This window comes from Perissodus microlepis, chromosome 20 (genome assembly GCF_051167445.1).
Source record: "Perissodus microlepis isolate ML-2025 ecotype Zambia chromosome 20, ASM5116744v1, whole genome shotgun sequence".
Classification (NCBI taxonomy): Eukaryota; Metazoa; Chordata; class Actinopteri; order Cichliformes; family Cichlidae; genus Perissodus; species Perissodus microlepis.
In genome coordinates, this window is record NC_140480.1 from 28,395,066 (window position 1) to 28,420,937 (window position 25,872).

The following is a 25,872-nucleotide window of genomic DNA, read 5'->3' on the forward strand; positions in this document are numbered from 1 at the left end:
TTGTGTCCTTTCCTACTCACTGTTTACTCTGTTTTCACTTACTCTTTGGTTGGGTTAGCAAAGGATTGTGGTTTACGTTCAAATACCACGAGTCAACGCGTACACTAAACCAAATATCTTCTCATCTGTGACACCCTACACAAACCTATGCTGTATATAATTCATATCTAATGACATATGTAACCCATTGCATAAGGAATTATTATTAACCATAGTAATTAGTCATCATTATCATCGGTTTACCCTTATTAAAGGGGTTCGCGGTGGAAGTGATACATCTTGATGAGAGACGATCTTTGACATGGAGGAAAGGGAGGCGAGGCGGAAACTGAGCTCGTGTGCTTTATGACTCACGAGTGCTGGAAGGAAAACTGTGACTAGTTAACTGTATTCAACAGACGCAGATTCAGACCCCTTACCAGAGCCGCACGCCGGTTAGATTACCAGACTTAAAAAAGGCAGTGGGCGTTAGTTTTCTCCACCATAAAAGCTCTCCCAGGAGGGGGGGAAACTCAGTGAATTTGTCCGGTTTTGTGACGCGCTCCTCCGCTGCGCTGCGCCCAGACAGGTAAGCTCACTCAACAGCTGCGATGAACAATGCCTGATTGATCAGCTCGAGTTTGAGAAGTGTAGAAACTTCTTCTGGAAGTGTGTGTGTTACTCACTCGTCGGTTTTTGCCCCGGGCTTCAGGTGGATTTGTACCAGTACATTTTCAGTTGAGGGCTCCTTAAAAAATAGTCAGATGGTTGACTGTGATAAAAAAAGACAGCTGGGCTGCGAAACGCGTTGGTAACAAAGCCGAGGAACGAGGTGTTGGCCGGTTTGAGAAAACATGTGTGACAGATTCACATCAACATGTTGGAAAAGCTCTGAGCGGAAATCACCATGAGCTCGTTGTCTGTTTTTACAGTTTGTGTTTTTCTTTCAGGTATAACCGGTGAGAACAATAACCAACCATGAATCGTAAGCTCTTTCTTTTTTTTTCTTTTTGTACTATATAGACTTTTATTGTTTTCTTCCTGTTTTGTTACAGGTGTCATCTGACAGTTTGATATATTGTTGCGTTTTGGAGAAGTAAAGTTTCAATCTACTTTTACTCGAGTAGTTCTTGTTGGATAACATTTCAACTTGACCATCGTAGAGCTTCCACTCTGGTCGATTAACCGATCACTTCAGTGAAAGTTAGTTTGTAGCCATTATGTAAATTGATTATTTAAGTAAATAAATACAAGATTGCTTTCCTTTTCCTGGTCTTATATTACACTATATTGTAAATCCTCTGTGTTCAGTTTTGACTTGTTGAATGAAACAAACCATGTGTAATGGGAATTTAAAAAGTCTTCTTTAAATGTGAAAATATTATTGAAATAACTATATAGTAAAGCTGCATTTAATAGTTTCTTTGTATTTTCTTTTTTACAAGATATAAAAATCCATATATGTCTGTTTTATGTTTTTATTACTGACCATTCTCAAAGGTACTATAAACTTTTATTGATTAAAGCTCCCTATAAGTCTGTAATAACATAGAACCCAAAATGACATCTTTATTTGTCTTGCTTTAACCACAAAATGTAAATTTGCTGCAATGCAAAGCTCAGAAAGGGAAAAAAAGGCCCAAAGCGATGGCATTTTTGCTGTTTCTGTTAAATCTGTGATTATTGCAGCTCTGAGTTTTTATATTACAGTTACTAGTAATGTGTTTCTCTTTTCCGTGCTCTGACTAATACCATTGCATCACAGCTATTCAGAAAAATAGGAGTTGGACAGGTTTGTTTCAGTCCCAGCCCTTAATAATAATCAGATTACTGTGTCTCAACAGTGAATATTCCCTCCTCAGCCAGCAGCTGTGGTGTTACACAAGCCCCTCTCAGCAGACTGGGAGCTGAAGATAGAGCACTGTGACATTTTTAACATGCTTTTTTTTATCTTCCAGATACAGATAGCGAGAATTTGACAACAGCCTTTACCACCACATATAAAAGCAATAAAGTGTGTAAGTACATTTGTCTTTCACTACGATTGTTTTTACTTTGCTTAGACACAACCAACAAATGTTCTGATATTGTGACCTTTAGTTATAGTTTTTCTTATTTTAATAAATAATGTTTATTTATTTTTTTCTTCCCCCATTTTTTTCAGCCCCAGATGTGGCACTTGTTGAATCATTTCCCACACAACCAGAATCCACTACCGTTCAGGGTATGCTCGAAAGCTTTTTGTTTTATGTTTTCCTTTACTAGTTGTCTCTTTCTGAACTCACAGCATTACAAATGGCAACATTTACTCAAAGTAGAAGTATATCCTGGTGATGCACGTCTACTTAGCTCTTGTTGTGCGACTTTTTTCTTCAACTAAATACTTCAAAATCAAGAATCGAACTGTTCAGTAGTACAAATCATTTTGAAAGTGCCCTAGGTTCCTTGTCTGCTAATTTGATGCCTTCAGCGTGAAATTATTGCAGTTTGAATCCCTCCCAACCTTTAAACAACACATAAAAAAAGCTGTCCAATTCTGCTTCTTTCAAATAAAAATCCATTCTCTCAAAACCGAAGGGGAAAAAAAATCTCCTGGGTTGTCTGTATACTTTAGAATTGGTTTTAGGATTTTACTGATCCTTTTTAACATGTCTCTTATTGGTCCCAAAATGCATAGATTTTACTCTGCATTAGCCAGTTCTGGACCTTAGGTCCTCCAATATGGCTTTACTGGCTGTTCCAAAATTGATGAAGACAATGCAGCTTAATGAACTGATCATCAGCAAGTCTAGACACATATATAAACACATATGTTTTGGTAGCTTGCTGTCTGGAGCATTCAGGTGTGTGTGCAAGTGTGTGGGGACAGCTGCCAATCTTCTCAGGAGTTGACATCCCACCAAATTCACCGTCATACTGTGCAATAATTAGAGAACCTACAGAAAACAAACCAGATTCTACAGGCCCCAGTTAGCACCTTAAAGTTAATGAAAGTACAATTAGAAAAAGACTGAACAAGTATGACTTCTTTGAAAGTTTTGCCAGGAGAAAGCCTTTTTTCTCTAAACAAATATGGCAGCACAGCTTAGGTTTGCAAAGTTCTCAACAAACCCCATATCATTTTGAAATGGTGTCCTTCTAGATAGACAAGACCACGCTGAGTATGTTTGACCATAATGCAGAGCACCATGTTTGGTGAAAACTAAACACAGTATATCAGCCCAAACACCTCATACCAGCTGTAAAGCACGGTGGTGGAGGGGGTGATGATTTGGTTTTGTTACACAGCCACAGGATCTGGGCCCATCTGTCCGACAGCTAAAGTTTGGCCAAAAATGGGCCATGCGACAGGACAATAATCCTAAGCACAGGAGCAAATCTACAAAAGAAATAGCTGAAAGAGAAAAGATTCAAGGTGTTGCAGTGGCCCAGTCAAAGTCCAGACCTCGACCCAAATGAAACGCTATGGTGGGACCCTAAGAGACCCCCAACACTGGACTGAAGCAACACTGTGCCAAAAGTGAGATAATGACAGTGAAACAAAAAATAATTGCTTATTGTTGCCAAAGTTTGTTCCACAAACCGATGAATCACGCATGGCATATAATTAGTTCTTCCACATACTGCTTCTGCATTTTGGCTCAGTTTATGCTAAATGCTGACACGGTGTAACATGTCATGTGTTGTTCTTCACAGGTTGTTTTTAAAGATCTTGTAAGGACTACATAGTGTTTCATGTACTGATTCGTAAATCCTTAGAAATGAAAGCAGATGTAACTTATTACATACTTGCTTATTTTTCTATTTTTGACGGTGCTTTAGGGGTCTCTTGACTTCTTAGATCACTTCTGAAAATACATTTTTGTAGACTTTGTGTGGCAGCTTTTTATAACACTTCTTTAAGCATTTGTTTATCCTTTTTTTCAAGTTTTGTGTATTTCTGTTGTACTTTTATTCCTTTAGTAGCATTAATTTGTTGAATTGTATTTATTTTGGTATTTACTATTGTACATTTGATTTTCAGAGTACTTGGTAAACTCTTTTTAAATGTTCTATTTTCTTTCCCTCAGTGTTAACAACAGTTGCTCCCACAAGTTCAGACTCTGCAGTTATTGCAGGTAACTGTTTGCACTTTATCTTGAGATTTATTTCTTCTTCTTCTTTTTTTTTTTTGCTGCAGTTCAAAGTGTCTTCTAAACCTGCCTTTTTCCCCCCCAGTTGTTGTTATTCTCATTCTGCTGACACTAGCTGCTTTGAGCGTTGTGCTCTGCCGGTATCTGTACCACAACAGAGGGGACTACAGGACGACAGGGGAGCTGGCTCCAGGAGAGGACCCTGATGAAGAGGACAATAACAAGCCTGCACCCGAAAAAAAGGAATACTTTATATGAACCTGGTGGAAGACTTATAGCGAGTTAGTTGAGCTTAAGAAAATGATCTGTGGAAGTGTGATAAGAAGGAAAACTATTTCCTTGCATGTGTGTTTTGAGGGAAACCCGTTACTGGCAGCACACTGTGCAGAGAAAAAAAAAAGCCTTGTTGAAGATATTTTTCTTTAAAAATGCAAGTGAAACCAAAGAAAAGAGTACCACTGTGGGGGTGAATGTTGATTGGCTGAAGGAGGTGAAAGCTGAAGTTGTGCACAGGTTAGCAGAGCTAAGCACAAAATAGTTACATGATCAGTAAATGCAAAACAGTCAAATCAAAGGAGCGCCTTGAATGTAATATTTATCATCCACATTTAAATTTCTCTTTATTTGCCATTTCAGTTAGTTACCATACTTTTCCCAAACTAACCATGTTTAAGATGATTTCTGGTGCTATTATGGGCTGTTACTTTCATAGTCATTTGCTTTTAAGAAATACTTTTTTTATGCAATTCTTTTATTATAAGCTGGTCAAAGAAAGTGGTTATCTTTTAATAGAACAGGACAGCTACACAATATTTCTTGTTCTTGGTTGTGTTTTGTATACCTGAAATGGTTGCTGGTTACTTCCTTATTTATGATAAATGTGGAAGTCAATTAAACTTGTTTTTGGACGAGTGTTATTACCGTGTGACGGTGTGTGAATGTTTTAATGCATTGCTGCCCCCAGTCTGACATTGCAGACAATGCACTAGCACACTGCACATTAGACTGAATAGGTACACTTGGCTACATCCAATGTAAAGTAAAACCTGCTCAAACCAATATGTTGTGATGCTGTTTAGTCTTGAAAGAAATTCCTTAATTTACAAGCCATCTATGTCCCTTGTGAGCGACCATCTTTGAACAGAGAGGGTGGTTTACGACACTGTCTGTCTGCCACCTGTAATCCAGTTTTGACATCCCTTCCCAGACGCCTTAACGCCCATTCATATCCTGGGCCTTTTGACCTCGGGAAATCACATGATAGGGTGGGGCTAGGTTTCACAGCGGGTTTACCCGAAACCTTACCTTGGCTGATTGTGACCTACACCCGTTTTCACACCTTGTCTCGTTTGATTAGGAAGAGGATCAACAGGGGGTCCATGTCCCTGTTGGGGGAACACCCCCATAGGGCTTAAATCTGGGACTCGCCACCATTTGACCCTAGAATTGAAGAAGCTTCTTGGATGAGAGGTGAAACGTTTTCAAGCAACTTAAAGAAGTCCAGACACTTTTCTTCCTAAGCTTCTTAGACGACGATGACCTGGATGACTGAGAACCTTCACAGACGTATTTCTTAATTTACAATAACCAGAATCGCAATATTTTCCATTCTTATAGGACAGAAATAATTACTTGGCCTGATGTTGTAATGCATCATAAATTTGTAAGAACAATGAACTGAAAACAGTGGATTTGCTTCATTTTGGTTTGGGAGTTTAAGTATTCTGGGATCTTGTTAGTGTGTAATGTAAAATGGAGCATGAGATGGACAGGTGGATCAGTGCAGCATCAGCAGTAATACAGGTAGTACGCCATACCATTATGATGAGGACAGCTGAGCCTATGGCCATTAGCTCTGGGTATCAAAAGAAGGAATGAGGTTGTGGACACATGGCTGAATCAAATATCCTATGCAGGGTGCCTGGTCCTGGACATAAGATCAGAAGCTCAGACATCCAAACTTATACTAGAGTGAGTTGATCGCAACACCTAATTGGATGCTTCCTGGGCACCTTGCTTTGGAGGATTTCCTGGTACGTCCAGCTGGTAGGAGACCCATAATACACTAGAGAGAAAATACATCTCACCTGATCTGGGAACATGTTGGGATCTCTCAAGATGAAGTGAAAAATGTTGCGGGGAGAAGAACATCTGGAATACTCTGCTTAGTCTGCTTCGATTCAGAAAATTGAGTGACTGATGCACAAAAGGAAGACTTCGCTATGTTTCAAATTTCCAAAATAACCTTTATTCTAAACTTACATTTTAAATTTTAAGTTTAGTATAAAAAAGTTAAGTGCACCTAAGTTCTTTTTTCAAAGTATTCCATCTTTGACATGTCTCAGCAAACTGTAGTGACACTCATCTCCTTTAGTAATCTTAAAAGATAGAATGTGTACCAAAGTCCATCACATCACTTTAGTACATACATCTATTTTAGAAAATATTGTAAAGAGAATCCCTGAACTATAAATGTCCATAATCCTTCAACAAAGAGTGCTCCTTTTGCTGGCTGTGGTTGGCATAGCATCTACTGGTCAGCTGTAAATTACAGTACTTCATATTGCTGGGACAAAGCCACCGTTATGCTGCTTTACAAACAATCAGAGCATAGATGGGAAAAAAAGATAACGTTTGTACAGTTTCTAAGTTTTGATAGCTGTGGCCTCCTTTTCCAATGAAGCTGTATGAAATGACAGCATGAGCGGGTAAATAAATGGACATGGAGATGACTGTCACATCTGGTGCTGCAGCTTTATGTATGAGCTGCGGAGGAGAGGTTTATTAGAAGAGTGATGCAGGTTTCCAGACAGATGATTCTTCTGACTTAAATAACACTTGAAAACACTAAATGTTGGTTGACAAGAAAACAGGTTTTGTTTTCTGGCGGCCACAGCTGTTAAAACTTGATATGCTATGTCGGATACCCAGTGACACATTGACGCTTGACACAAATGAACAAGTCTACAAATATTAGCTGATAGTATCCATACAGGCAACTTGCCTATGTTTAGCAGTCTTCTTTCAGTTTGCCAGATTATGTAATATGTAACGACCCTAAGGAAACGAGTTTAAACAGCATTAAATTAAAAAAAAAAAAAAAAAAAAAAAAAAAAAAAAAAATCCTGGAAATTAAACATTATGCCGACAGTCATTTAGCCTCTTTCCAAAAGGTTTGCATACACGTGCAGGCAACTAAACAATGTGACATGTCAAAAGTTTTAAAATTGTTTAGACTGGATGAATTTTAAAATGTGAAAAGTTCTAAAAAAAACCCCAAAAACCCACCCACACAAAAAATAAAATAAAAAAATCCCCAAAACATCACAGCTTTCTTAAAACCATGAAAACTGATTTAAAGAGGAAGAAGAAGAAGAAGAAGAGCCCCTTGTCTGCAACTCCTCCGTTTTGCTTAGCAGTGCATTTCAGATAAAAAGTACTTTAATCTAACTTTTACATAGCAAAGGTGCAAAAGTATGCAGCAACTTAAAGATGCAGTTTACCCACATTAACTAACAATTGCAGTCACATCAGACCAAAGGTTCCAATGGCCAACAGTGTCACAAATTCTTGTCCAAGGAAAAGTTTGTTTTTAAATTGTGACATTTCAAATATGACGTCACAACCAAACATAAGTGCATTGTAGACCAGATCTTTGGTACAACCAGCTCATTGGTTATACTAACAAATTTATTAGCCTAACTACTTGCGTAAGTCACTTAAATGTGGAAAAGTAAAGAAACACTGAAATATAAGTCTCAGTAATTTTGCTGAAAATGTTACCTAGAAATGAATGCTATCACAAAAGGTGACATTTTTCTGTGGAGAATAAATACTTGATGATCTAAGATATACTGCGTGAAAAGGAAATAATGAAAAGTAGTTTAAATCTGTACAATAAAACATTTAGTGTATAAACTCTGGGTATCCGACTGTGAAATAGAAACAAGAGACAAAAAAGCTAAAATGTTACACCAACCACCCCTTCCCATCCATCTTTCTATTTGGATTTACTTTAATTTTTCTTTCCTTTAAGTTTACTGAAGTTAATTTGCTTAAATTTAGGGCTATCCCCAGTGCTCTTTGGCACTTGACTATGTTCATCTACAAGTTGCCCAACAAGGTACAGTAAACCACTTTCATATTGCAGTAAATCTTTTGATTTTTTTATTCTTTTTGCTTTAATTTCTTTAATTTACATGTGATTTAAATAGAACAATCTCTCAGAAAGTTCACTGTGCAACAAATTTTCCGTGGTATTTTGGATACTGTGCAAAAGACAAGACATTTCTAGCTAAAAGCATCCAGGATGCTGACTTTTTTTTTCTTCTTTTTTTTTTTTAAATAGTTGAGATGTAATTTCTCATAATCATACTGGTACTTACATGGAACTACTAGACACCTATTAATTGAACTACACTAAAAGTTTCAAAAAAAGACAAGTGGATGTTTTTTTTTCTTTTTTACTGCAACTTTGTAACTGCGTTTCACTTTCACCATAAAGCAGCTAAACTATATTTATGCGGGTCTGATATTTCAATATTTCATTTAAGTATTTTTACAGGAGTACAAGAACATCTCAGTGTAATTTGCAACCATTCAATCAAAGAAGAGAAGATCTTGTTGACAAATAAAGATGCCTGAAAGAGGTCAGATCTGGAATGACCAAAGAGGTTAGACCCAATGAAGAACTATGGAATGGATTCTGTAACATTACAATTTTCACTTGTCCTCTTCAGGCAATGGAGTTTATCATTTCATCTCTAGGTCAGAAGTGGAGTACTGTACCTTTCACAAGGGCTCTAAAATATTACATTCCATTAGGTGATATCAGTATTGTGGCATGGCCAAGCAGCCTGAAGAGGGAGGCATATGGGATGGGGAAGAACTGGGGCATCATCTGGGATGGGGACATGGTTTAGGCATGAAGAAGGAGCTGCTGTTACCAGATGGTATAACCTCCACTGGATCCACCCAGGAAGAAGTTATTCTTGCGCTGTGTCATTACAACATTGGCACCTTGCATGGCAGCCAGCTGAGCGGCATTAGGGGGGTGTCCAGGAGGTGGGGGCTAGCAAAGGAAAGAAACAAGCACAAACACAGTTAAAGAGTTCCTCATTTTAAAGTGCATCTCATCTAAGGTGGATATGACTTCTTGGGATGGACACTCACTGGGATGGAAACACTGCTGCCGGCCGTGAAGCGAGCACCAGCATCATAGCCGCCCTCCACCATCACAGTTGAACCATGCGGGTAGACTGCTCCCATTGGATAATAAGCCATGGGGACATTCTGGCCCACTGGCCCAACTGGCATATGTGGCTGCATGGGCATATACACCTGAGCACCAGGATAGGGAGAGGACATCTGAGGCACCTGACCAGGCACCTGAGGTGGAAGCACATATCTGGGCTGGTATATCTGGAGACACAGAACGGAAAACAGATTTTTCTTTTGTTTATAAATGTAAGTGCGAGTTTTAACTCTGCTCATCATTTGACTTAAATACGGATTGGTTACCTCAGAATATGCAGGTGGTGTGTCTGTGTAAGGAGGTGCCTGAGGAGACATTTGCATAGCAGGAGGGTATACAGGCGCAGTGCTCTGCTGAGGGTACACAGCCTGCTGTGGATATGAACCTGCAATAAAAGATTTTACATTAAAGGAAATAATTAAGAAAGGACAAAACTCTTAGGGACCAAACATTCCTCTGTCGTGCCTAGTGGTATTAATACATTTTCTACTGTAATAAAAATGTCATTTTGTTTAAATGTGGACAATAGAGGAATGCAACACATTCAATTTTGCTTATGGGGTCAATGTCCATTGTCCAGTGAACTTGAAGATGGCTTCTGAGAGCCTATTAGTAAGATGTAAATTTCCCCAAATATATATTTTTCCCAATAGTTACATATTCATAATCACAGAAAACCACAAAAAACAAAACAAACCCCCCACAAACTGTTTCTTCGGGAGCAGATTATAACAACTCACAGTACACAGGAGAAAAATGAATATATAAAAAAATAAGATTCAGGGTTTCTTGGCTACACACAAGTTATGTTAAGTAAAATTTGTTTTATTATTACTATTATAAGAAAAGGAAAAAAAATAACCCCATTTTAAGAAAAGGGGGGGGGGGGGGGGGCACTACAAGTGATCAATTAGTAAATCAATAGGGAATTAATTAATTCTGATATGCAAAATAATATTTAAAAGTAAGAACTGCACTTCTCCAGTTTTAACTTAACAAGTGTGACTGGCGGATATTTTTTTTCATACTTACTGCTCTTCTTAAACCGAAAATGTAACTAAGGCAATAATAGGCAAATTAAAAATACTTTATGTATGTCTGTTGTGAAACTCTAGGCCAATACAAACGCAAACACGGAAAATAAAAACCTGTCTGACTGGAATTTATTTATTTATTTTGCTTTTATCGTTGTTGTTATTTTTGTAACTTTTCTGGACAAAGAAAAAAAAAAAGAAATCCTCCTATCCCCCGATGTCGATATCGTTCTCCTCTTAAATTACACAGTTACATATTATTTCCTCGATACAGATGGCCGATACATCTTTTTAGTCAACTACAATCATAACCATCAAAAAGCTAAAGAGTTAAAATGTACAGATACGAACGAAACTGGGGACAAAAGAAATGAGTGTGTTTAAATAAAATAGTCAAATAATATATGAGGATATAATACGTAAATTGACAACAAAAGAAAACAAATATTACTAAAATGAGCCTCACAGATTATATTTGTATGATGGGTCCTACAAAAGAGAAGGAAAGAGTCACGTCAGCTGTGCCTTTAAAATGTGCCTGTCTACAGAGATATTAGCTGCCTAGAAAACATGTGACCTGCCCACTAATGGTATACGAATATAGAGAGACAGTAAATGTAAGATTTCACTGTAAACTGCTTCACTACTAACAATATAGCCGCCTTGGTTCAGAGTAGGAGCCACACTGTTACCCAGGAAGCGTCGGGTTATTGTTATGTACGTGGCTAAACGTGAAGTCCGCTTCGGAAAGCCATAACGGCAGCTCTTCGTCTCTAGTTAATCACGTCAGCGTCGTATAGCGAACAGCTGACTAATTACCTAAACGAGGTCTGGAGAAATACCTTTGTTGTTCATTGTCGTGTTATAATTCAGAGGCTGAAGAATATCAGGTTAAACGGAGCTCTGCGTATCTTCTCACGGCCTTAGTTCAGGTCACGGCTTCACACAATCGTCCACTTCCTTGTTTTTCAGCTTCTTGTTGTTGTGGAAGTGGTGACGTCACCCGTTCTCTATCTATCTGCGGTTGCACGCACGGTTTTACGTGCACGCCCGCGCCCCCTACTGGTAGAAATGGAGCAGAGGTTAGCCGCCAGCTGGAAGGAAAAAAGGATTGTCTTGGTTTTAAGGCAGAGGGCGTCAAATATACTTTTAATAAAGCCCACACTGATAAAGTTGGGCTCACATCAAGGGTCATGCATACCTAGTTGCTTCTTCTTCTTTTTCATCTTCGGGCTACTCGATGTACGAGCTGGACACCACCTTATCTGCCCCCATCTCACCATGTCCCTGCCATCCTCCTCTGTTACACCAACCCTCTGAATGTCCTGCTTCACTACATCTATGACTCTCCGCTGTGGTCTTCCTCTTTTCCTCCTGCTTGGCAGCTTACAAACCACCCACTCCACCCTACCTGCACTCTTTTCTTCACCTCTGCACTGCACTGCATTGTTTTGGATGGTTGACTCAAGGTATTTAAACACATGAACCATTTTCCCTGATACATCCCTGATGTAATCCTACCCTGACCTTGAACCCATCTGTCACTCTTGCCATACAATCAATCCTACCATAAAATTATCCTGGATAATGCTGGTGCATGTCCCATACAGTAATATCACACACAATTCGGTCCGCATGAAGGCCTCAAAAAAATCAGCAGAATTTCATGCTATTTACCTCGTTTTTATATTGTTTAATCAATCACAACAATAATAAAAATAAAAAGATCTTTGGGGAGTTCACATGTACCACATGTAAACTGCCTTCTAGTAAGAAAATATATGGACATAGACATTTATGCAGGTTAACCTACATTTATTGCTGGGCACAATTTGCAAAGGGCCCTGGACCTTGGGTTTGACATATGTACTTTAGGGCCAGTAAAATATAACAGAAATATACAATATTATAACACCATCATTGCTATTTTCTTGCGTGTCCTTAATATACTCTTGCACGTCCTATACAGCATCCTCATATACAATTTGGTCCAGATAAAGACATCAACAAATCAACAAAAATTAATAAATCAATTATGTTAAGGTCATTTCAGCTATTCATGTTCATAAACATGAACATGAATAATGTTCATGTTTATGAACATGAATAGCTCATAAACATGAAACACTCTACACAGGCTCTCTTGTGTAGAGTGTTTACTAAAACTTGCTTACTAATTAACTCTTATCAGTTATATCCTGTTTTACTTTTATATTTAGTTGTCTTTTAGGTATTATTTTAAGTTTTATTTCCTCCCCTGTCTAGTGATCTTGATTATCTGCACCCTTAGCTTGTTTTCCCCAGGTGTCTCCACTCTGTCCCGATTAGCCTTCTGAGTATGTGTGTATGTATACAATTAATCTCAGTCAGTAAAACTCCCGAAAATCATTGGGATGGCAAACCAAGCCGATAAAAAATATTAATTTTTGGCATTTTTTTATTCTGATGGGTTACCTAAAAAATTAACATTATTAAAATGGTTAGTTTTGTGTGAGTCAACTAATTTATTCATCAACTAAATGATGACCTTTGATCTCGGAACTACACATTCATTTCTTATGTATCACATTCAGAATTAACACGGGATTATTCAAAATAGCACGACTGTCTACACCATGATCAAAGGTTATATATTATCTTCCCATTTAAAAAATATGCTATGACAATCATCAGTCAGAAATGTTTTAATCCAGTGAGAAACACATATAGAGCAACCACAAAAAACATATCTACGTCATTTTAAGAAGAAAGCCCACAAGTCTCCATAATTATTTCTGCTATATTAAATAATTTAATTCTCGTTCACATAAACGCAAAAACGATGCGAATATCGTGATATTACAGACAAACAACGGTGTTGGGAAATTGAAACGTATCGGCACAGTGTTTCATGAAAGCGTCTCCATTGCTCGTCTTTGTGTGCGCTACTTCCCCTTTAAGAGAACCATGGCACCTCTCAAGTCGAGGCAGACATTTTTCAATGCAAGATTTTTTCTTGCATAAATTATGTTCATGACGTAGTGCAAAAGGCCAATTTTGTAGCAATTTTGTCCGACTTTACAGCTCAAACAGGATTCTGTGAGACACCTCAAGGATTTTTGATTATCTGAACTGTTGCAGAAAGGGCATCGTCATTAAATATTAAGAGACAGGAGATCCTAACATTGCAAGCCTCCTTATCAATGCAAATACCTCTTTTGTGTGCAGTCACAGCGCCTGTCTGGGAGCTGAGATGAATTTTTAATTATGTGTGACTGAAACAAACTGTGACAAGGACCTTTTTAAGAGCCGGGGATTACAGAAAATAAGCTGCATATACGCGGTAAGTTGAATATAATAACCGGACCGTATTCTGGCTTGCGCTTCGCGCATAGCAGCGAAATGGCGAGAGGAAATGAGTTTTGGTTAATATGCAATGTTCGTAATTAGCATAATTTATATATTTATGATAAAGAGAGGGAAATACATAATATTCGGTCTCTTGGCACGGATCGAGATGATTTCCGTCGCCTGTGCTCCGTGCTTGCTGCTTGTCCTCAAAAGTGGCCGACGCGGCGAGACTTTTATTGGCCAGGATGGGGGTGGGGAGCCCATCAACACCCGCTGAAGTTTTTGACAGATCCTCATATCTAACGGGGCATTGCAGCAGGAAACGCACCGTCTCGAGTCTTTTTGTGATCCGTGGTGGACGCGTAACCACTTAACGTCCACGACCAGCGTGTTTGATCACGTTTTCTGCTGCTTAAGTGCAAAACAGTATGGCCTGTTTACAGGCCCCTTTCAAATAGTCTACTCGTGCAATGACTATAATAGCAATGAATTGAAAAGAAAGAAAAAAAAAACCCTGTCCTCTGCATTTGGTTCTGTTTAAGCTGGGTTTGTCATTAAAGTGCAGACACTGTGGGCTTATCCGGGAAACTTGATACATATTTTAATTTCTAAAATGGTTCTACATTTTTTAAATCACTTTTTTCCCCTTTTTTGTTAACCCAGAATGCCAGGAAGACAGTGATTGTGGTGGTGCAGCAAGCCATGAACTCCCAGGATCTGCCTGCCAAAGATGCCCCACTTACTGTCAATGAGCAGGTAACACTCATGTGTTTGTTAGGGAGCAGTGGACCCCCCCCCCCCTTCCCAACCTACTCTTGCAGTGAGCTTAACTAAACATAACTTTGCCTTCGACTTGTTTGCTGCTGTTTGCTCCTGTCACCCTCCATGCGCCAGCGTGCCACTTCATAATGGAATGATTAACAGTCACACAGCAGACCACTGAGATCCTGATGCACCTTTGTGTTTTATAGACTAATAATACCTATGCTTGTGTTGGAAACAGTCTTTGAATTGCCATGCTTAATAATTAATTGTGGTTTTTCTCTCTCTAGTAACATTGTGTCTAGACATAGTCAGCAAACAAAAGCAATGCTCTTCACAGAAGCACAAAGGCAACCTTGAAGAAAGCATTGCTTGAACTGCTTGTTGGCTGATGCTCTTATCATTGTTTATGTGTACTCATGCTCTTTTCATTTATGTCTCTTTTTTTTTTGTTTTTTTGTTTGGTTCATTTTGTCCTAACATGTGCTCGGCTTCTCTGTTCTCCTTAGCCATTCACTGTCTGACTGCAGAAGTCTTTTTTCAGCCATTTAAATCCTGCACTTTGAAATTCCCTGCCAAAGACAACCAGGTATGCATCCTCCTCTCTCTTCCTGCATTGTCTCTCTGCACCTTGTCCTCCAGCCCAGGTTGTCTTGCTGCCCCTCCACTAGGTCTGTCATTATTGCATACCATGAGTCATCAGCTAAGTTCTTCCAGAGGGAATTGACAAGGTGGAGAAATACTGAATTTACAGAATTTTTGTTTTACACCCCTCTGGTGCTAGGTCAGATGAGAATTATCTCCTGTTGTTTCATAAAATAATTGCACATAACTATTTTATTACATTTTTAATACAAACTTAAAGAAAAGCAGAGGCCTTCTTTGCATTTGAGTCCTCTTAGATTTAAATCCTGATCGCTGTGCAGGTCATTGTGATGTCTGGCCATGAAACCATTCGAGTGCTAGAAGTAGAAGTCGATGCGTCTTCAGCCTCTTCAGCAGCTGATGGGAAGAGCGAATGCAAAACTGATGAGGGCGTGGCTGAAGCTGGAGAGCAACCTGATGCCAGCAGCACCCAGGACAGCCCCACAGTGCCCCAGAGCACAGGGGGTGGTGTAGGTAAATCATTGTCATCCAGTGAATTCCTAATAACATCTGTGTGATTTAAAAAAAACACAACAACTTAAAATGTAATTAATAACCAACTCTGGCTGTGCTCCTGCAGTGCTGGGTGAGCAGCAGGTGGTGTCTGTGGAGCCTCCAGCTCCTACGGTCCAAACTCTGACCCCTGCTGTTCCCATCAGCGTGTCTCTGCCCCAGCACCAGGCCGCCATGCCCATCACTGTGCAAGGCTGTCCACAGGTCTGACTTTTTGAGATGCACACACACTGCACCTCATATTCATATTTAACCATCTGAGAAACAAAGTAGTTTTGCTGTCTGATTTTAAAGGTCGGTAGAAAGAGCTCAGAGTGGGTGGGAAAGCCATTTGGATTTTTCTCATTTTACATATTATTCTTGTAGAAAACGAATTCACCAGAGAGCCAAGTGTCAGTATTATTACATTAAAAAAATCATTGTAGGTGGTTTAGTGAGGTTGTATACCGATGCCATTGTGAAAGTAAAAAGGATGAGCAAAGTTTAATCCAAGTTGCTGAACACATAGCCTGAGGCTATTAGCACAACATTTTCAGCAATTTCAGCAGTCAAAAGTAAAACCCCTAACATGCTTTTTAAAAAAAAAAAGCTTAATAGTGGAGTTTTCAGTCCACACAGTAACCGAATTATGACTATTTAGTTTCACTGTGTAGTTTCACAACAGCAAAAATAATAAGGAGACAAAATAGTCCACTGAAAGCACATTGAATACCTCGCAGGCATAAATGTTGATGGAATTTTTTTCACTAGGTGCTGACCCAGGAAAGTCTGGCCACTCTGATGACTGGTATGATGGCACAGACGGGGTCACTGGGTCAGCCGCTGCTCATTCCTCTCAGTATGCCAGGTTCCATCGGTGGCCAGGGCGGTTTGGCTGTTCTCACTCTTCCTACCACCAATGTAGCTACTCTCCCTGGTTTCACAGCGGCTAACCCAGCTGGAAGTCTCCTCAAACTGCCCTTTGCTGGCTTTCAAGGTAAAACAATGTGAATGTCTGCTTTTATTTGACCTCCTATATCTTCAATATGTCTGCATTTGTGTTGACAAGATTACAATTAAAAAATTCAACAACAAATGCAGACATCGTTATCTTCACCAGCTTTTTTTATTGAATCTTATGACCTTTTGTACATTTGATTGTGATATGAGAATAATAGTGCTTGCTTAAAGGGAATTGTTGAGTTTCAGCTCAATGAAATATGCTCTGTAAGGACCTATACTGTGATTTCAGCCTCTTTGAATGAAATAAAACGAAATTACTAAGTTAATATATCTGATGAAGTAAACTGTCTAAACGACATAAACATCTATGTCCTCCTATTATACTTGTAAATGTGTAATTGATGTTTCAGGTCAGATTTTCCATCAGCTATTATAAATTGGTGTGGTAAACACTAAACAATTAACCCCAAAAAACTAAACCACAACAAGTAAAAATGTTACCGCGAGCTACTGTAGACTGTATATAGAAAATGGACACCTGTTTGTCAGTGTAGTGTCATTGTGAAGTATCAAGCTGAAAGTTTTCTTTTCCTCAAGCTTAGCTTTTTTTTAAAGTAGTCATCACAAATACAGATAAGATGCAAACCAGTGGAAACTGCATGCTCATTGGTTAACTACTTGTCAGTGATACAGTTAAGCATACTTTGCTCTATCCTCCTTTTTGACTCTATTTTGGAATGTCATCTATAAAATGATAATCTTGCTGTGTTCAGACAGACTTGTATCTGGTGATCGAGGCCAGAAACGTATCAGGAAAGTCTAAATCAAGGCCATAGATCATGACAGGGCTGTTTTCCCATAAAATCCTATGCAACTACATGCATTTTTGCAAGCACAGTCGCCCTCTGTTGACCACTAGAAAGACTGCAGATTTAAAGGCAATTTTGCATTGGCTTCACTTTCCATTACGAGCTGCTACATCGGACTGTACTAAGTACACAGAGCTGCTAGTATAGCTGTAGACTTGCCAACATACTGTATATGTAAAAAAGTACTGCACTACCTACACACCTACACATGCACTACCTGCCATGGATGCTCCAAGCGCACAGTTTCTATGCTGATGTTAATGTCAGAGGAAGTTTGGAGTTCTTCAGTTACCGAGTCAGCAAAGAGCTGGCTACCTTTATTGGTTATTTGCTTCAGCACACTGTAACTTTACCTTGTGTACAACTTTGTGCTGAGCTGCTGTGGTTGTCAATCTTTGCAGTTATACCACTTGCAGATAATCATGGAATATAGGTGGGCAGAAATTCCACAAACTTACTTGTTATACTGTGGGTATCCTATCTATCTATCTATCTATCTATCTATCTATCTATCTATCTATCTATCTATCTATCTATCTATCTATCTATCTATCTATCTATCTATCTATCTATCTATCTATCTATCTATCTATCTATCTATCTATCTATCTATCTATCTATCTATCTATCTATCTAGCAGAACATTAGAATGTTGCATAATATCTTTCTCAGCTGCAACTGTCCTGAACTCAGTCCAGCCTCAGCTGCAAGCCAATGCACAGGCGGTGTTCCAGTCTCAGTCAGCACCCATTCAGCAGGTGCAAGCAGCCATGCAGCAGGTGACACCTCAGGCACCGCAGGTAACCGGTGCACAGATTACTGTTGCTCAGGTGGGAACAGCCCAGACGACCACTGCCACCAACACCATCTCTCCGTCCAACTTGTCAGTGGCAGCACTTCAGACTGCAGGACTCTCCATTAACCCCGCTATTGTAAGAAATCTCTTCCTCTGTTCATACCATTCTTCATTTGTCATCTTTCAAATACACAATGAACATGTTATGATCTTTGTGCCTAGATCAATGCTGCTTCCTTGGGAGCGCAACCGCAGTTCCTCAGTTCCCTTACATCCACTCCCATCATTAACAGTGCCATGTCCAGCATGGCTGGAATCACCAGTCAGATCATCACAAATGCCCAGGGCCAGGTGAGTGCCATAAAATACTGCTGCTGTAATAATATTATGTCTTCTCTCTACTTGATTGTTTCAGCTAACAGGAAACTGCCTTTAATAAAATGAAAGCAATCCTGGCAGCAACACCATTGTCCTTGCAGTAGGAGCTAGACAAAACGCAGACTAGAGCACATATTGGACGCCATTAAAAAGAGAAATGAGACAAATAAGGGATTGGCAGACAGTGTTGTTTACTTACTTAATGTGGCTCACACTTTTGCAAAACTTTTAAAATGATGCATAGTGAACTATAATCATTCCAAAGACAATTATATTGTTTTCATGCATGTCTGTTATGGAAAAATTGCCTCCAGCCTCCAGTTTACATTAGTTCACAGTGCTATTTCAAGGCAGCAGAGCATCAGACAATTTCAACTGAAACTGCTTGACCTCTAAATAGTTTCATTACTCACTCCCACCATTATTGCAGCCTTTTGGACTTGTGTAGTGTTTAATATTGAAAAATACAAGGCTTCTGTGACAGAACCTCTAATAGGATGTACTTATTCCCCAGTAGCAAAAACACGAGCATATCAGGATACTGAATGTCCTAAAAGCGGATTTAAGTGAAAATCAGCTGAGAAGTTTATATTTAAATGTTTGTTTGGATTTCATTTTTAACAATGTTTTTAGGTCATAGGGACACTCCCACTTTTAGTGAACCCAGCCTCTCTGGCTGGAGGAGCTGCAACTCCCACGCTTCCGCTCCAGGGTCTCCAGGTCCAGACTGTGGCCCCACAGCTGCTTTTTAACACACAGGGACAAATCATCGCCACTGTAGGGAATGGTCCTGCTGCAGTCGCAACTTCTGCAGCAGTTCTGCCTAAAACCACAGCTCCTCCAACACTTACCAAACCTTGCACACAGGTAGGAAATAACAAAAAGTACTGTTTGAGGTTATGACAAATTAAAATATTGTTGAGCATTTAAATGTTGGGGATTTGTTTTTGTAAAATTGGATTATAACACATTGAATCTAACAATTTTTTTAATTAAAAATCCTCCAGGCTTCAGTAACAACTGTCACCCAGTCACCGGTTGTCATTGCCCCACAGCCAACTGTACTAAAGACTGCCACCACACTCTCCCCCTCAGTTCCCATCACCTGTGGAGACACAGCAAAAGTGGGCCAGCTTGTCAGCAGTATGTACACCTGCTTCTCCTTCCCAGCCATGGATCTGTTTTAAGTAAGTAGATATTTTTAACTAGATTCTTCTGAATTGTAGAACCCCAGCAGGCAGTCAGCACAGAGGAGGGCATTAATCTGGAGGAAATTCGAGAGTTTGCCAAGAATTTCAAGATCCGTCGGCTGTCCTTGGGGCTTACTCAGACACAAGTAGGGCAGGCTCTCACTGCAACTGAGGGTCCAGCTTACAGCCAGTCTGCCATTTGCAGGTATTACCCTCCTGTTTTTGTTGCTCTCCACACAGATGCTTTTCTTCTTCTACTTCTAATTCTTGTGATTGCAGTTCATCTGTAGCCTTCATTTTATACAGCTCACTCGTCTGTCTTTTATGTAAGAGAAATGAAAATGTAACTACAAGGGAAAAGCAAAGACGCTTAGTAAAATTAGTCCTGATATTCTAACTACATACAAGCAGTTTGCTTTTAATATATATGCTCACACTTTATTGTTTAGAAAGTTGCAAGTATATCTGTCAACGCGCTTTTCAACAGTCATTAAATAAGAAAAACAATAGTAATAAAATAATTTGGTATTATAATTATTGTTATAGAAATAAGGAAAACAAATTATATTAATGGAGAGTCCTGCAGTCTGATATATCTATTATATTCTGATATAATAGAACAGGACATTACAATGTTACAACTCACACTCATTTTTCTTGGTTTTCTTTTTACACCCGTATTGTCTGTTTCCACGTGTTTAAATTAATTTATGGATCTCTCTTCCATTTTACTAACAAAATATAAAAAAATGAGGGTAGATAAAGACTTTAACACTACTGTACATATAGTCAACCAAGGTTATCAAGAACCTAGTAAATTTGCATTACATTTATTCAGTTCTCAGCGTCAGTTACAACTCTTTCTTCAGCCATGTTTGAGTAATGGCTTTTCGGCTTGCAGTCGGCATTATCCTAAACATAAATTTGTCTCCAGGGCTTTTAAGTCTTTTGTTAATTTGTCCTCAAATATATTACCTTTGGATTTTACCCCTGTAGAGTACTGTAAAAATACTTTATTTCACCTTATATCACTGCTGAATCAATGACAGGGATCATTCACACAGCAAGATTAACCGCTCCAATGTGACATGAATAATAACAAACCTACAAACACCCTGCAAATCTTAAAGCCATTATTTCAGGTAACTGAATTATACCTGTGCATTTGCTTCGGCACAGGTCTGTTTGTGCATAAATTGGACTTATGCACAGCTCATTAAGCATGCATCCAGGTTTACTGTGGAGCTGCGTAACATACCACGTATTCCCATTACTGATGTGATGATCACAGTAATTAATTTGTGTATTGGATAAAAATGTTATTGAAATTGCTGTTATTGAAATTAATATTCTCAATAACAGCAGATGGGTTGCAGGGGGTTGATATAATACATAATTAATGATGATGGCTCCATTTATTTTCATTTGAAACCAGCCAAACGTCTTTGAAATGTTACTGTATCAGATCATCAGGCTTACATATATATCCCACTGAGAAATAATGGCAATGCATGTTAGGGCCTCTAATTTGGAGATACTAATTAGTTTGGGCATGTGCAGTTTAGTGGTTTGTTTGTGCATGCACATTCAGATGATCTCTGAGCCATTTCTTGCATCCCTAATCCCTCTGAAAAAGTTTAGATTGAACTTTCTTTTCTTTTGCAGGTTTGAAAAGCTGGATATCACCCCTAAAAGCGCTCAGAAACTAAAGCCTGTGTTGGAAAAGTGGCTGGCTGAAGCCGAGCACTGGAACCAGAAAGGCCAGCAAAATCTGATGGAGTTTGTCGGTGGGGAACCTTCCAAAAAACGCAAGAGGCGTACTAGTTTCACACCTCAGGCAATAGAAGTGCTCAACTCCTACTTTGAGAAGAATGCTCTGCCAACAGGACAGGAGATTACAGAGATTGCAAGAGAGCTAAACTATGACCGAGAGGTTGTGCGTGTATGGTTCTGCAACCGGAGACAGACACTGAAAAACACAAGCAAGATCAACGTTTTCCAGGTTCAGTAGTGACCTCATTCTGGGAGATTTTCTAACCGATCTTTTATCCTTTTGGGAATTTGAACATGTAATTCAGCAGCACAGAAGTGAATTGTGTTGTAAATATGACTGAAAGAATAGCAACTTTTTGAGAAAATGAAGAAATTACAAAGATCTTTTGAAAGAGTGCTAAAACTGAAGTATAATTGTGTTCTACTTGTTTACACTACTTTTGTGTGGTGCATACTAAGTCAAACTGCATGGTCCTCTTACCTTATACAGTGATATTAACATGTTATATTTAAAACAGTTCATGAACTTTTATACAAGTGGTTTTATAGGCTATCCCTCTGACTTATGTTAAGTGGTTATGTATTAAGTCACATTGAGTTTAGTTACACGTATGTCACGCTGCGACAATGGCTTGATGTTTGAATACGAATATGCTTGGGTCAGAATGGATAATGTGAAATTTCTAGCTGCTTTAATTTATATCTAGAAAGTATTTGTCCTGCATGAGCAGCTCTGCGAACATAAATGCAATGTTGACTGACTGACATAGGACTCTGCAGGCTGTGGCTCTGCAGAGTAGTGGTTTACACATTTGCCTAACAGGAGAAAGATCCGGAGTCCTCACAAGGAGGACACACAAATCTCTTTGGGGTTGCATCGGAAGGGCATCCAGCATGAAAAATCCAAATCAAACACGTGGAGCTACTTGCTTAGGTGACCTCCTGTGAGTAAAGGAGAGGCTGAAAGTAGCTTCTTTTTCTATAAGACTTTACAGACTATATTAACATTCATTTCATCAGATTTATTAGGTCCAATAAGCCCTAAAAGTCACAGACTCCTGATTGTGTTTTGGGACAATCATAACTTTGATATATTTAGTTGCTCATCATAAAGGTGAGCTTAAAATCTGTGCTCATCCTGTCTTTAATGGATGTAAGTTGTTTTTTTTCTTTTTTCTTTTTTCTTTTTTGCACCTGTGTGAAGTGTGTGACACTGCTCCATGTCCATGAGTAACAAGTTAAGTTATCAAACTAATATTATAGTAGTCATCTATGGTGCCACAAGTGTAAACGTCTTTTTTTTCATGACGCTTTGTTTGTTTGTGACTAACTGATTGTGCAAATGCTCATAACGTTTCTATGTGAATTCACGATCGTCTGACCTATTTTTAAACTTTTTTTTTCTTTACTCTTTTTTTCATTCGGCTTTTAGGCGCTCATATTACTCTGAGTGTCTTTTGCTTTCTCTTTGCTCATTGCTTTGACTGTTACATTTTTCATCTTGAGTTTGATTAAGTATATTTGGAAAATGGGAGCTTAATTGGTCTATTATGAAGTCGATTTAAAGCGGTGTCATGCCGTTTGAAACATTAGTAGCATTTTTGGGCACTCTTAATAAGCCTAATGTCAATCAAATTGATTAAGTAAATTTAAAAAAAAGTGTGTAATTAACTGTTCAGTGAAGGAAAGCAGTTTGTGGTTTGGTGCGTTATGATATTCAGCCTAAGCGCTTAGTGAACACTTTGCACATGCAGTATAAAGCTACTTTCTGATTGGAAGAAAACAAAAAAAACAGTTGGCGCCTTCTGTACTGATGTTTCAAGGATTCTTTGCACTTTAGTGACAGTGAAGGGTTATGAATGGTTAATCTACCATCAAGGTTTCAGTTTTGATTTTGAAAGAATTCTCTTTGCTTTTTAATGTGCTTGAGCAGTAGGAAGCTTTGCAAAATGTAGCAGTACTGGCAACAGTGCAGCCATCAACCTGACAAGCAACATCTATTATTAAGATTCGCTTCCTTTTTATGCAGATAAAATGTCAAATACTGCAAAGTATAAAGGCTATTATTATTCTGTTATGAGTTTGTGAAACGAATAATACATTTTATGTTCCAGTTAATATTTACCTTTTGAGTGACGGTATGAAGGCCTTTGTTGCGGTGGACATGTACCTAACCATAAAGTAATAAATATTACAAAGGTTTTGTTTTCCTTGGTGATCAAAAAGGGAAGGCAATATATCATATTGATTAATATAAGTTGTCCAATAAGATAAATTAGATTAATGATATGAAAGTTATATTAATTTGATTCAACAACAAACATAAAGCTTTGTGTTTTTGGAGGATAAGGGAAAAAGAAAATTGGAAGCTGTTGTTTTTTTTTTATATATATAATTTTTTTTTGTCAAATAAATAAACCCATCTTTATTACTTACTGATTGTTGTCTGTTGATATACATGACTCAAAAAATGAGAAAAAGAGTGTCTTTATTAATATACATTGTGGGCCAGTCATCTTCCAAGAACTGCCCACACACTCTGGTCACAGAAGGCTGAGTATTGTCCTGCACCCGAAGGAGCCCGGGGCCCACTCCACCAGCAAAAGGTCTCACAGTGGGCCTGAGGATTTCATCCTGATACCACAATTCATGACATTCAGTACAGTGTCTCCAGTCTTTATTATGTGTATTACATGTGGTCAGTGTGAATTTGCTCTAAATTATAACGACAACAGGGCACCAGTGGCGGACCTGCGAGTTTTGATGTTCTCGAGTGAATGCCAGTTAAGCTGCATGGTGCTAGGCTGATAGCACAGGTTCTCACTGAAGGATATTGGGCCTCTGTGCCATACTCAGTGTGTTTTTGACAGTTTGCTTAGAAAAATACATCTTAGTACCCTGCTGGAGGTCATTTTGTAGGGCTCTGGCAGTTCTCCTCCTGTTCCCCCTCACCCAAAGGAACAGATACCAGTCCTGCTGCTGGGTTGATGTGCTTATTCAGCCCTGAGCTGTCCTTGTGAAGTGGCCCATTTCCAGCTATGTCCTCCACACTCTTCAGACTATGATGGGGAAACAACAAACTTTCCTATGGTGGTACAGATGGCTGTGTCATCCTAAAGGAGCTGGACTACCTGTGTAACTTGAATAGGCTGCAGAAACAAGACAATACCTACAGGACACTGACAAAAAGCAAAATTAAACCAAAATCAGTGAGGACACTGGTCAGATCACCTGTTAAACCATTTATTTTCTGGGGAGTTGGTTTGTTGTTGTCTGTCCAGAGGACCTGTTGTGACTTTCTTTTGGTGAAATTGATTCACAGTGGTTTTTACTCTCTTGACAGACTTATATGGCTGAAATGTAACTGAATTTGCGTTATACTGTGAAAATGGCGTGTTCCCTTATTTTTTTCAGCAGTGCATATTATTTCTAGGTAGTTGAACGTGAATGATGAAATGTGCTTTTCAACAGAGATACACAATTTTTTTAAAAGGTTTTCTTTGGATCCCTGTGACACAGGCTGAACAATAGAAAATGGATAGTTACAGTAGATGTTAAAGTCTATCAGTTTATGTATTCATTTTAGTTTTTTGGGTATAACATGGTGTGAACAAAGGGCAAAATTTAGGAAGTTTAGATTACATGTTACAATAGAAGCTTAATTCTCTGTGAAGGTTTTGTTCACAGCCTCAATAAACATATTCTTGCTGTGTTGGACAGGTTGACAAACTGAATGTGACCACCTTTATTCCCGCTTTTAAAAATAATTTTGTTGATTAGTTTAATTAATTATTAATTAATGATTTTTGTTTTAAAGCTTGCTTGGTTGGAGACCTTTATGGAAAAAGAAATGAGGCGCATAGTAGAAAAGGATCCTTGGGGATTTTGTGACAGAATTTATTGGTGTGGTTGGTCAAGTAAAATGATTTTTAATTTGGTGAGTGATTTTAAATATGGAGAAAAAAAAGAAAACAAAAACTTGTGATGGGTATCCTGCAGAGCTCAAATAAATTCAAAACAAAAGGATATCCAAGGAGATGAGAGATGAGTGGAGGAGGTGGTTGATCTCTCTCAGAAAACTTCCGGTGACAGCTACTTTGCCTTGGAGTTGTTATGTGACAACTAAAAAGCGTGCTATAGTGCCATATTTGCAGTGAAGAGGAATCACAACAGCATATTTTATTGGACTGTTTCAGAGTTCAGGACAACAATGTGGGACTTTGGTGTAAGATTCCACCTGAATTATAAATCTCTAATTTATGGTTTGTTGGACA

General features: G+C 38.7%; 3 protein-coding genes across 4 annotated transcripts; 2 read left to right on the top strand and 1 right to left on the bottom strand.

The window, feature by feature from the left end:
* Positions 1-327: 327 nt before the first annotated feature.
* Positions 328-5,029, top strand: LOC146364796 (uncharacterized). The gene is made up of 6 exons (XM_084917474.1): positions 328-568; positions 930-964; positions 1,938-1,997; positions 2,144-2,203; positions 4,050-4,097; positions 4,198-5,029. The coding sequence occupies exons 2-6, from the start codon at positions 958-960 to the stop codon at positions 4,368-4,370; spliced, it is 348 nt and encodes a 115-aa protein (XP_084773600.1). The 5' UTR covers positions 328-568; positions 930-957; the 3' UTR covers positions 4,371-5,029.
* A 1,308-nt stretch (positions 5,030-6,337) lies between these two features.
* On the bottom strand, positions 6,338-11,400 carry dazap2 (DAZ associated protein 2). Its single transcript, XM_084917473.1, has 4 exons — positions 11,243-11,400; positions 9,633-9,751; positions 9,285-9,533; positions 6,338-9,183 (listed from the first exon to the last, which is right to left on the bottom strand). Exons 1-4 carry the CDS (start codon positions 11,253-11,255, stop codon positions 9,055-9,057), a joined length of 510 nt encoding a protein of 169 aa, XP_084773599.1. The 5' UTR covers positions 11,256-11,400; the 3' UTR covers positions 6,338-9,054.
* Positions 11,401-13,333: 1,933 nt separating this feature from the next.
* pou6f1 (POU class 6 homeobox 1) lies at positions 13,334-24,037 on the top strand. Of its 2 annotated transcripts, XM_084917680.1 has the most exons (12): positions 13,863-14,092; positions 14,394-14,486; positions 15,037-15,081; positions 15,419-15,611; positions 15,718-15,854; positions 16,401-16,626; positions 18,134-18,393; positions 18,480-18,608; positions 19,269-19,502; positions 19,643-19,778; positions 19,862-20,030; positions 21,491-24,037. In XM_084917680.1, the coding sequence occupies exons 1-12, from the start codon at positions 13,976-13,978 to the stop codon at positions 21,834-21,836; spliced, it is 2,085 nt and encodes a 694-aa protein (XP_084773806.1). In that variant the 5' UTR covers positions 13,863-13,975; the 3' UTR covers positions 21,837-24,037. The 2 variants fall into 2 exon arrangements, with proteins under 2 accessions (XP_084773805.1, XP_084773806.1); XM_084917679.1 differs by lacking the exons at positions 13,863-14,092; positions 15,037-15,081 and adding an exon at positions 13,334-13,722.
* The last annotated feature ends 1,835 nt before the right edge of the window (positions 24,038-25,872 follow it).